We start from the raw sequence: 13076 nt of genomic DNA, 5'->3' as shown, positions 1-13076 counted from the left end.
AGGCTGCCGGCTGACTTTCTGGTCTCGCTTCTCTTCACTGAAGGAGATAAGAAGATGTTACCTTGGCTCCATTGGCATATTTTTCACTATGTTTTGGCCAGGTTTTAAGTAAGCTAAGATTGGTGGAATGAACTTGTTCTGGACAATGTCAGCAAAAATGCTTGACACATTTTTATGAAACTTCCTTTCTGTTATTTTACTGGAGGTGTGACCCAATGTGTTGGACTGTCCGTTAAAATGGCAGACAGAGGGATTACATCTGAACCAGTCAAACATCTTAATACAGAGGCTGCTTTTACAACACATAGGAAATGTGGAGGCTGACTTTCCATTGGGCCACAGATCAGGTGAGCAATGCCCAGGGTGTCCTCCCCACCTGCTCAATGAGCAGGCAGGATGTCCAATCAATTCTGACAGGCAGCTTGTCGATTGTGGGTTCATTGGAAACCTGGCGAGTCCTGGTGGAGCCAAGCCAGCAGCATTAAATAAGGGGCTGGAGAGCTACCACAAAGCAGGGTGGTGGTTTGGATGGTCTGGCTGTGGGTGAGGAGGAGTATTCCTTAATACTCATGAGTTTGCCTGGAGCAATTTTCAAATGGCCTCCATCGGTTCCTTGAGGATCTGCTGGTTAGGCTGTGCTACATCCAGTGCAAGCTAACCTTTGGAAATGCTAAAATTTCATCAGGGTCCTCTCCAGGTCATAGGACCCCCAATTTGAATAGATTATTAAGTCTCCCTCTTGTTCTAAGTCAGAAGTCTAGCTGCCTAAATTGAAAACTGCATCAAGGGGGGCTTAGGCAACATGCCAGCAGAGAGTATTTTTTAAGGTTTCATCTTGCTATGTAATGCAGTAGTGAAGTGAAAATACCTGGTGTTAGTGCAGCCGACTCTAACGTAAAACAGCCAGGACTCACTGAGATCGGTGGTCCAGTTTTAATGAAGCTTCACACAGCTATTCGTCCAGTTTTTTTCAACCCAAAATTCCTGTCGGTGAGTGGGGTAAAAAAGATTTCCCTCCCCAGGTTATTATTTTGCTCAGTTTTTGGGCAACAACCTGCGAGAGGAAAAATATCCCACCCTTCACTTGGAAGAATGAAAAGGTTGATGGCTCTTAAAATTCCTTGGCAATGGCTTCATATCGAGAAGTAAGGGCAAATGGCTGTGTGAGCATCCTCAATGGGCAAATCTCTTCACAATAAGTGAACATCGGGCTTTTCATATTAAGTGCGAAAAATATCCGATCTCTATTTACTCACAGTAAATGAAACAGTGTTTCTCCTCAGATTGTTCCATTTGCCAGTTGTGGCAAGAAGTAGGCATGGGCATTAGGTGCTGCTCTTTGCTTTATACTGGAGGACTTTCTGCTCCACGTAGTGAACGAAAGAAAATAGGGCCCACAAGCGAACATTCCTAAACGTCAGCCTCTCTCTTCATTAAATAATTTACAGCATTTTAAGATCCTGAATCATGGGCTGTATTGTATAAATATTTTAACAGGTTAAAGAAGTGAGATTCAGCACTAAAAGGTTTCTAAATTGAGGTCAAGGGGACACAACGTATAGGACCACGATGGAAAAGAACAGGGGAGAAGATGAGGTAAATAATTGAAAAAGTGATCATGGGCTTGTTATTTAAAAGTCTTTAAACTGAGATGTCAGAGCTTGATGATGACCCTCCCAAACTAAGGTCTGTTGTAAAGCAGTGAGTTCAGTCAGCCTGCAGTTGTTTTTAAGAGTATGTGAAGTATTAATCAATCCTCAGGTAAATTGCTGAGGCTCCAGAATTGGAACAAGCTGGAAACCACGTCTGGATTCTTTTTGCAAAGGACAAAACTAATTTCAGTAACTCTGAACGCATTTTGTTCATTATCTACTAATAATGCAGTCTCTTTTGACCAGGATGCCAATACACAGGTGGGCCTGCACCCTGTGAGGCAGCAGCGTCTGCAGGATATTGAGAAAGCTCAGAGTTGGAGAGAGAAATCTCTCAGTTGTGTCGCTAAGGCTGCTCAATAAATATTGAATTTCTAGTTCACTGCCAATCTTTACTGAGAGTGACTGGATCTCGAATCAACTGACCTCCTTTATTGCACGTTCAGTATTACAGTAAGATCCTGTCAGCGTTCTGTTACCCAAAGACACTGCACCTAAGTGTCGCTTACGTTAAATGTAGTCGATTCGAAAGCAATAGATACACAGACACCACCAAGAATGTAAACGTGAACATGCTAACTTATATAGAAAGTTTTGCAATTTTCCAACAAAATAATGTGCGTAGGAACAGAGACTAAAAGGGGAGGAAGTAACTGACACACCAAGAAGTCACACTGAAACTTGAACAAAAATTATGCTGAAAAATAAATTAGAATGGTAATGATTTTTAAATACATTATGCAAAGAATTTGTGAGATGACAGACTGATGGCTTCAGTACAGTTTCATGCCAATGGCATGCAGCTGGTGAGAGGATAACTGTAATGTGATGGAAGCTGTTCAGGTAAGGGCAGGCGCACTTTCAGGATCCAAATCCCTCAGCTGGAGGGGCTCATTACTTACTCCTGTCTCATATATGGGATTGTCGAATGCTGATTCCACGGTGATGTGGTTGTAGGGGTGAGGACCGGCCAGTGGCAGCCTTAGTGTGGACTTTCCCTGGTACCTGGGAAGAGAAATGAAGTAAAAGAGGCCATCTCAGCTTAGTCAAATCTCTTCATGGAGAAAGAACATTGCAAGTCAGACAGAGGCTACAAAAATGTTGTCACAGAAATTGAATGTTAATGGACTCTTACACTACAATAGCAACTGCATTAATGCAACACCATTATTGTGGTAAAACATCCTGGGCCCTTCACAGGGGTGTCAACAAATAAAATCTGACACTGAGCCAGAGAAGGAGGTACTAGGACAGATGTGTAAAAGTTTGGTTGAAGAGGCAGGTTTGAAGGAGTGTTTTTAAGGACGAGTGAGAGAAAAAGAGAAGTGGAGGGATTCAGGGAGGATATTCCAAAGCCCATGGACTAGGCAGCTGAAGGCACAGCCCCAACGGTGGAGCAATTAAAATCAAGCAAGCACAAATGGCCAGAATTAGAGGGGCAGAGGAATCTCAGAAAGTTGGAGGGGTGGAGGAGATTATAGAGGTAGAAAGGTACGAGGTCATGGAGGGATTTGAAAAAAAGGATGAGAATTTTAAAACCGAAGCACTGTCAGACAGGGAACTAACACTCTACGGGTCAGTGAACACAGGAGAGATGAACACGACATGATACAGGATAGGATATGGGCAGCAGAGTTTTGGATAAGTACAAGCTTATGAGGGTGCAATGTCAGAGGTGGGCCAGGAGAACATTGAAAAAAAATCACATCTAGAGGCACCATAAGGAAAGGATGTAGGTTTTAACAGCAGAAGAGAGGAGGCTGGACAGAAACAATCAGCGCTGACAGGGAATTCAGTTCTACCTGAGCTTACCAGTATTTGAGATTTTGTTTATAAACTGTGCTGTTGATAAACAACAAGGAGATGAGTCGCACAGAGCAGAAAGGGTTCCAGGTTTGATCACTGGTTTGGATTGAGCTTATTGATCTAAGGCATGGCGGTGGTATGGGTCTCATAATTGGCTTTGGTGCTCTTGTGTTGGTTTGGGGAAAATTAGATATGTTTTCCATCCCTGATTGTTAATGGCTGCTGGAATTGTGCTTGGCTGGATTCAAACGAGGGTGCAAATGAAGTCAAGGCGGGAGTTGTATTTTAAAAGTGCCACCCTAGGACTGAAAGCTGGCTTGCAAGGTGAGATTTCCAGTTCATCAGGAGACGGAACAGAGTTTGATGTGATTACATTATCAGAACAACCATATCAAATATTGACATTCTGTTGAGGTGGACTTTCTAATGATGAAATTCCCGATGAGACAACTCGCTGAACAGGAAATTAGGCGGACTTCCTATGGGCTTGCGCCTTACCCTTCCTCTTCTCCCTTGACTTTCCTGTATTCATTACATTTAGGTGATCTAATATACTCTGGCGCAGGATTAGGAAAACGCATCCAATGCCTGGCACAGGCAGAAGTAAAGAAAATGAACACCAGATTGTTTAAAATGACAACTTTCAATTTTTAGCCTAAAGCACGTTAGTGATGAATATTCTCCCAATTTGCTCTGATTTACTTCTTTGAAAATTTGAGGCAAATTTTAAAGCAGTTTAACTTAAAGGTAAAAGCGAAATACTGTGGATGCTGGAAATCTGAAATAAAAACAGAAAATGCTGGAAAAACTCAGTAGTTCTGACAGCATCTGTGGAGAGAGGAACAGAGTTAACGTTTTGAGTCCGTATGACCCTTCTTCATACAGACTTCTTACCTCAGGGATGGGACAGAAGAGGGGTCATACAGACTCAAAACGTTAACTCTGTTTCTCTCTCCACAGATGCTGCCAGACCTGCCGAGCTTTTCCATCATTTTCTGTTTTTGTTTCAGTTTAACTTAAACCTACTCAAATCAAGGGAGAGGGGAGGCATTGGTAATGTGACTGGACTCATAATCCACAGGCCTAGGCTAATATCCTTGGGACTACAGGCTCGACCCCCACCAAGGCAGCTGGTGAAATTTAAATTCAATTGATTAACAAAAATCTGGAATTGAAAAACTTCCTCCCCTTTGGGCGGGAGCTTCGGGAGCGGGTCCGAGTGCCGCCATTTTGCGTGGGCGGGCCAATTAAGGCCCGCCCAGCATGATGCACACCCGGAAGTGCTTAGTGCTACCTGTGCGGGGGGAGGGGGGGGATGAGGAGGGAGAGTCGGGGCTCTTTGGCACATGGTGCGCGAAAGAGGGCAGAAATCTCCAAGGCACAGAGCTGCCTCGGGGAGGTTAATTTGATTTGGAGAGCTTGAAAAAAAAAAAATTTAAAAAATTGTTCAGGCATGTCTCCTCATGTGACAATGTCACATGAGCGGGGACATGTCAATGAATTTTGCTGAAAATTTTTTTATTACGGTTATAAACCCTTCACGAAACCTCATCCCGCCCGTGGATGAGGTTCCGTGATAAATGCGAAGGCCGCCTGGGCTCTTCTCCTGGCCCACCCCCACCCGCCGACCTTAAGGTTGGACGGGCAGCTCCGTTAATTATTTCAATTGGTATTTAAATGGCCTTAATAGGCCTCTGACAGTTCGGCGGGCGCGTAGCTGACTCCCGGTGCGCGCCGGCTGAACTGAAGATCGAAATGATATGTGGTGACATCGGGACACACGCGGGCATCATTTTTCACACATCAGCGAGCAGGAAATTCAGCGCCCCCTCACACCGACCAGGAAATTCAGGCCCTTGAAACCGTCACTGACTGTCATCAAAACACATCGAGGTCACAACGCCCCGTAGGGAAGCAAACCTGCCACCCTTACCTGGTGTGGCCTACACCTGACACCCGACCCACAGCAGTGTGGCCAGCTCTAGCTGCCCCCCCTGAAAGGGCTCAGCAAGTCACTCAGCACAAGGGCAATTATGGATGGGCCACAAATGCTGGCCTTGCCAGCGATGCCCACATCCCACGAAAAGAATATAAAAGCCCCCAACAGCTGTTGGCTTTTTGTGTCTGTGAAGTGCTTTCCAAAGTTCTGGTGAGATTGGTCATTTTCATGCCTGGCTACTGAAGATTGCACCGTGGAATAGTTGAACGTGGGCTCCTGTCCACAGTTCTCTGTGCAGTGAGCTTCTTATCCCAGGGGTGGGACAGCACAGAACCTCAGGGCTTGTCGACAAAGAAGAGAGAGAAGCACCCTCGTTGGCCATCACACCCATTTTTGTGTCTGGTTCCAGGGTGTCCAAAACAGGGGCCTAGGAGTGGGACGTAACCCCCGATCTTCTAACTGGGAACACAAGCAAGTTTAAAATGGGAGACGATTGCGAACCAAAGCTTAGTGGCATGTGCAGCTTGGAAACAGTCTCGTTCCTTCCTCCTCCTGCACAATTAAGGCCCTCAACCCAAGCTGTGGGATTTGAATTCAACCTCTAATTATGGTGGTTCAGCTTGGGTCGATAACATTATCTCTGCATCAAAAATAGACAAGTGCTGGAAAAACCCAGCAGGTCTGGGAGGCACCTGTGGAGGGAGAAACGGAATTAACGTTACGAGTCCGTCTGACTCTCCTTTAGAGCTCTGCAAGACGAGTCACATGGACTCGAAACATTAACTACGTTTTTCTCTCTCCACAGATGCTGCCAGACATGCTGGGTTTTTCCAGAGTCTTCTGCTTTTATTTCGGGTTTCCAGCATCCACAGCGTTTTGCTGTTATCTCCGCATTTTGGAGTAGAGTTTCTCCTAGGCTGTACAGGCCAGTGCAAATTGTCCCCCAGAAAAAGCCACACCAGTGTGAATGATTGAGGAATTTCCAACTTAAGTTAGATTTAGCATAAATCAAATTTCCACCGTCTTCTGCGCCGTTTCAAACAGAATTGCACTAGAAGCCGGCCCCACCCACGCCCCTAGACTGAATTAATCGCCATGGTGAGTTCTGCAAGTTATGCCCGTTCACGGCCCTTCGAAGAGGTTTTTCAAATGAAGTCTTTTTTGAGGCTCAAGGGCACTGGCAGGCGACATTTTAAAAGGTTTTAAATATTAAAAGGTATTTAATTTGCAAGATGCAGACCAGCATAAAACGAGTTCAGCGTAGCTTTTTTAAAGTGGTTTTCAGCTTTCTAAAATCAGATTACTTGCAGTTGGTGGACTGGACACTCTTATTAAAAATACTTCTTTGTGAGAAACCTTTTCTCAGCATGTTAATAAAACTGTGCCAGGTCACGACTCTTCAGTACATCAAGGAACACTTTTAAATGCAAGGGGGAAAAAAAATGAACAATTACGCCCTAAATGACTGCCTAATTTCACTTATTCGGGGAAGAGTTTTAATGTTTGCGATTATGGAAATGAGTTTGAGCAGAAACTTATAGCAAAGCCAAAATTACGGTTCAAGTAACAACTTTGAGTGTAATTCCCACACGCACTGCCAATCGTGTCCAAAATGGCAGCCCTACCCCATAACGTGTAATCCTTGGAAATGTGTCAGATGAATGTTGTTCATTAAACTACTGGTGTCACAATCAAAAATAAAGTGATCTTCGATAAGGATAGGAGGTCCTCCTGCTGAAATGAGACCCCACAGGTAATGCGGCTTGTTGAGTCATATTTTAGGCGAAAGTATCCCACTAATAATAATTAGAGGGATGTAACCTACTAAATCCTTCATGAGGTCTGGAGATATTTATCAGATTTCTGATCCTTGCCTTTGCCTGTCTGTTCGCAAAATATTCTGTCACAACGTAAAAAATGGTTAATGAGCTTTGCAATAAGAAAAAATTGCAACTTCAGAAGTTGTCTCCAATGGTGCTTTAAGGCAGGCTTTCAGCCTCCACTTGTTAATATCCTTAATATTCTATTTTTGCTTTCATGCAAGTGCAATCTGCCGCAGAAGCTGAATATCCCGTGTTACTAAATTCAGCTCCTGCTGTTAAGTTTGCACTTTCTGTAACTACTTACTTGGTGACGTAGAAATAGATCCCACCAATGAGAAGGGCTACGATAATCACCGGAATAAACACTGCGATGGCAATATTACTTCCCTGCATCTGCTTCAGAGAGGCTGCAGGCTTGGCCACTGCAAGAGAAGCAGGTATCTTACACCCATGAAATAAATAAAACACATTTTCTGATGGAAATATGGACCATTCACATTGTCAAATGCACGTTCATAAATAGCTCTCCACTTAGCTCATTCCCCCGCTTTTCTTGTTTGAAACTTTTCTATTTGAAATGGATAGAAAGAAAAGACTTGCATTTATGTAGCACTCTTGATGACCACCAAACATCGCAAAGCACTTTACAGTAAATGAAGTACTTTTTGAAATGTAGTCACAGTTATAATGTAGGAAACACAAAAGCTAATTTGCACACAGCAAACATCCACAAATGGCAATATGATAATCTTGTTTTGTAATGTTGTTTGAGGGAAGATATTAGCCAGGGCATCAGGGATAACTCCCATGCTCTTCTGCAAAATAGTGCCATGGGATCCGTTACATCCACCTGCATAGGCAGAGGGCCTGGTGTAAGATCTCATCCAAAGGGATATATCTCATGAGAGTGCAGCACTCCCTCAGCACTGCATTGGAGTGTCAGCCTTGATTTTTGTGCTCAAGCCTTGAGAGGTGGTCTTGAACCCAGAACCATGCGTTAGCAAGTGAGTCATGGCTGACACCTCATGCATCTCCTGTCTTTGTAAAAGCTATTATGGATTCAGCTTTCTGTTTGAACTGTTCCTCATATGGTATTCACTATCCTCAGTGGAAAGTAAATTCTCCTAACCTCTTGCCTTTGATCTTTTGGCCATCTAGTTACCAACTCACCGACCAGCAGAAATATTTTTTCTGATTTATTTTAGCAAAAAATTCATAATTTTGAACACCTCTATTAGTTCTCCTTTTAACCTTTGTTCTAATGAAAGTAACCTCATTCTTCTAGTATCGCCTTATAAGTAAAGCCTAGTATCACCTTCGTGAATGTTCCTCCATTGCCTTGATTTTCTTCTACAGTAAGGCATCTGAAACTTGGGCCTTGATTTTTAGGCCCTGTTGTGCTGGGATCAGAGGTAGGTGGGTGTTAAAATCAGTGCTGGTGACCTGCATGGCAATCCCCCAGCTCCATCCCACCTCCTGCCCATTTTCAATGAGGCAGGATGGGGTAGGCAGCATGGTTGCCTGCCATCATACAGATTAAGGGCATTAATAGCTACTTAAGATCAATGAAAGGAAGGTGACTGGGATTTTCCTACTTTTGTAATTGGTAATAGCATTTTGAATTTACCTTTTCCATTCCCTCAACTATTTTCTATGTCTCTATGAGACCACCTCAGAGATGTCACCTTTCCAGGCTAAAAAACCTAAGTCTTTCCTGACTTTCCCTCAGTCCTTTGATGGTAGTGTCAAGCTCAACAAGTGGTCGCACTCTTGCCTCTGAGTCAGAAGTGTGCGTGCTCATACTCCAGGACGTGAACACATAATCTAGGTTGACACTTCTGAGGGAGTGCTACAATGTCGGAGGCATCATCATTTGGAAGGGGAGTTAAACTGAGGACCTCTCGGATATAAAAATTTCATGACGTTATTCAAAGGAGAGTTGTGTGTGGCCAACATCAATCTCTCATGTAACCCCACCAAAGAAATACACTGACCATTTATCTCATTGCTTTTTGGGCCCTTGATGTGCACAAATTGGCTGCTGCATTTCTGTACAACAGTAACTACACTTCAAAGCAAAAAATAATTAAGTAGCTGAAATGCGCTTTGGACACCCCGAGAATGAGAAAGTTGCTATATAAATGCAAGCTCCTCCTTCAGCGATCAGCCTGATGGCTTTTCTCTACACTGTCTCCAGATGAAGTGTCTTAATATCTCTCTTACAATCTGTATCATCCGGAACTCTCAGCATTTTAAATGCTTTAGACAACTCCTCGTCAATACCCCTTTTCACCCCGATGAAAACAAGTTAATTTCCACAATTCTTTGCTGATAACTGGGAGCCCCAAATCCTATGGCATCATCCCCGAGGCTTAGCTTGGAATCCTCTCCAATATAAGAAGGCCTGATTTCAAACCTCCACTCTGCCTGGTAGGAATAATACAAGGGGGAGGCAGGGTGTGCGCTGTGTTCCTGCTGCATTCCCGCAACAACCTCCCCCCACCCCCCACTCCCCCCACCCCCATCCCCCCCACTCCCACAACTCATCCACCTTAACTTGCTGAATTAAGGTACTCCTGGACCAGAGGAGCAGGGCTTAATTTAGGCCCTGTTATTTTGTTTACTCAGTTTGGATGGGCTACTTTCTCCTTGAATTGTGAACGGTGTTCTCCTGGTGATACATTCTCCTCGGACTCAGCTTCACTCAGTTCCACAATCCCCAGGCTTGCTTAAATTAGATCTGCTCGCTGTATGCATGTTTTCGATTTCCTATTCCAAGATGCAGCATCTTACATTTATCTCCATTAAATCTTTAAAGCACTTCTCATTACTCAATAAAGCCAGGCCAGAGCCTCCAATGCTTTATATTTTGTGAATGGATTCAATAATTTGTTGATCTTGTGAACTACATGCAGCAATACTTGCCACCAAGAAACATTTTTGGCATGGATTAATAAGTAAATCAGCTTTAGTTTGTATAAACCATAAACTGCCAACACCACAGTATATTTCTGGCAATCACACATTCCCTAGAGCTTCTAGTGCAATAAAAGGAACATGGGTTAGACAGTGCACAGCCCATCTTGATTTAATGTGCTTGTTTGCTGATGTTAAATAATCCACTGCTTTGTCATTGAAATCCTGTTAGAAATGGTTCTCCCGAATCTGGTGCACCATCTTCTTAACTGGAATAGCTGGTAAGGGGTCATTTCCTGAACCATGTTCCCTGTGCAGCTTCATCTGCATGAAGCATAGATCGGGAATGTGGGTCCATGCTCCCTAAGATTTTCCATGTGTTTAATTTCAGTGGATGAAAATTTGAGAGGCGGAATTCCCAAACGTTCCGAGCAGATGAAGTTCCACGTCAGGATTGTGCATTCTTAATATTATCAGCCAAAAGTGGTGACCTGGTCTAACCACCTAGAGGATTTACATATTAAAGACAGAGCTTGCATTCTGAGACTTTCTGAAGTCAGATATATTTTGTCCCCTACATTACCTTCAAAATCTACAATTATGGAGACAGACATACATTTGGGCATAAATCATGCAGCGAGGGCTGGGCTAGGAATCTCATACCAAAATATGAAATGATTCAAGATTTCAATTAAGCTTATTTCAGTAACAATATACATTCAGAAATGCTCAGTGGGCCTGTCCAGCTTTCTAATTCTACTTTATAAATTATGGCTGATCGTTCCAGAAAATTATCTTTATGATCTACATGACAGAAGATTGGTGTAATTTGAAGATTCAGAAGTCCAAAGTATTAACGAAGAATTCCTTTATTAGCAGAGACGGGGAGTCTAAATGTCAGGCCATGTCAGAGTCTGAATGTACCACACTTGATTTAGCACTACATTCTGCATTGGAAGCATTCAGCAGTAGAAGAAATATCACCGCACTGTGACCCTACACATGTCAAACCTTAAAACCCAAGATCCAAACTTGCTTGTGCTCAACTAAAACATTTACTGATGGAAGATAAATTAATGCCTTTTGGTGGAGGTATATCTTTCAGAAGCGGTATCCAATGAATTTAAGTTGCTCTTGGAACGTGGGGTGCACTGTCAAAGCAGTGCTTATTACTCATCCTTGAGGGCATTAAAGGTCAACCATATTCTCTTACCTTCAAGTCTACGTTCGTTGAAGTACTTGTCATAAGTAACTGAAATGAAAACCAGATAGATGGCATTTTAAGTAGTGTCAGCAGAACCCAGGTTTTAAGTTACTGAATAAGTCAAATTCCATGCTCGTTACATCAGAATCTGGGATTCTCACAGGGTCTTAGGCATTGAAACCTGCAATTTTGTCCAGGGGCAGAATTTTCAGGTCGGAGTGCGGGTGCGCAGGCCCAACCCGCTCCAGCTGTACAATAGCGCACGAGGGTGTCGGGCAAGACTCCCAATATCATCAACCGTCCAGGCGATATTTCGCTCGGCGTGCGCACGTAAAAGCCAGAGGCGCCCCCGCCGACAATTACGAGGGTGAGCAAAGCCCACTAAAGTTGCGACGATCCCCGATTTTTCATGGATCGTCCGAGCTCAGGGCTGGCGGACGGGTGAATCGGCCAGGCGGCTTTCGCATTTTTCATGAATCCTCACCTAAGGGCGGCGGTGGGAAGGTGAGGTTTCCGTTATTGAACAAAAATAAAAGATCTACGGACAGCATTTTTATAAGGTATACACTCAGGTGGCCGTTTGTGATGCTGGGAGGGTTTTTGTTCTGATTTTAAAACCTTTATTTCGTGCTTTCGGGGCAGGACTTTCCCCTTCGTCGGGCGGGTGGGGTAGGCGGGCAGGGGAGTGGCCACGAAATGGACCCGCCCGCCGCCCGCAATCAGGCCCCGACGTCGATTTCGCGCTGGCGGGGCCAATTAACGGGCAGCCAGAGTGAGTTGCGCGCCGAGAACCTCAGCGCTGCTGGAATGGGGGTGGGCGGAACGCGAGGGCTAAAGTCTGCGCGTACGTTAGTGGGGGGGGTGGTGGTGGGGTGGAGGGGGAGAGCGGGCATCGTCAGCTCCCTGAAGGCACCGGGCTGCCTCAGGCAGCCGAAGAATTTTACGATGAAAAATAATGATTTCAAAAATAAGGGAAAACGTGTTCCCCACCCGTGAACGGGGACGTATTAAAAAATTCTGCTTGACATTTTGTTTTGGTTACTGTTGAAAACCTCGTCCTGCCCGCGGGTGAGGTTCCCTAAAAAATGCAAAGGCCGCCTGGCCTACTCGCCCACCTGCCAACCTTGAGCTTGGGCGGGCAGTGAAAAATACAAATCAGTTGCGAGTTTAATAGGCCTCTTAACTGTCGGAGGGCGCGCTACCGAATCTTGTGCGCGCTCGCCGACCAAAATGTCGTGCGAGTGCGCGATGACCATCATCGCGCATTACTTTACGCCCGATTGGGTCAGGCGCATGCCGCCCGCCGGACGTAACATGCGGCTCTTGAAAGTCTTCAGCTCCCCGAGGCAGTTCTGAAGGGGAGCTCATCCCCGTGCAACGCTTACATCAGTGCCTGGCCTCCTCCCAGTCCCCCATCTCAGCGGCTCTGCACACTGGGTGGCCATTAATTGGCCGGCCAGCGTGAAATCGCGGTCAGCGGTCCATTCCCCGGCCTCTCCTGGACCCGCCGATCGCGCCCGCCCACTCGCCGACCTGAAAATTCCGCCCCATGTGAAATTAGACTCCTTGGTATCTAAGAACTGACTAAGCCCAAAGCTGTCTTTTTTTTTAAACATGGATTAGAGGGCTGTTGTTTAAAGGATACTTAAAGGTTATATTTTTCATTTTTCTGTCGACAAGGCATTAAAGCAAATGCTTCTTTGGTGGTCCGGTGGTATCACCTGGAGTGAAAGGCC

The 13076-nt window shown here is 44.7% G+C and overlaps 1 protein-coding gene across 1 annotated transcript in view; it reads right to left on the bottom strand.

The window, feature by feature from the left end:
• Nucleotides 1–2491: 2491 nt before the first annotated feature.
• sez6b (seizure related 6 homolog b) overlaps nt 2492–13076 on the bottom strand; it is a 488962-nt gene continuing 478377 nt past the window's right edge. Inside the window, exons 14-16 of the mRNA XM_041196728.1 lie at nt 11350–11388; nt 7525–7642; nt 2492–2657 (exon numbers count right to left, since the gene is read on the bottom strand). Coding sequence (XP_041052662.1) covers nt 2492–2657; nt 7525–7642; nt 11350–11388 — 323 coding nt within the window. The remainder of the gene's footprint in view (nt 2658–7524; nt 7643–11349; nt 11389–13076) is intronic.

Source organism: Carcharodon carcharias, chromosome 10 (assembly GCF_017639515.1).
Source record: "Carcharodon carcharias isolate sCarCar2 chromosome 10, sCarCar2.pri, whole genome shotgun sequence".
NCBI classification, from domain to species: domain Eukaryota; kingdom Metazoa; phylum Chordata; class Chondrichthyes; order Lamniformes; family Lamnidae; genus Carcharodon; species Carcharodon carcharias.
The sequence above is the reverse complement of the archived record's forward strand: the minus strand, read 5'-3'. Positions and strand labels throughout refer to the sequence as shown.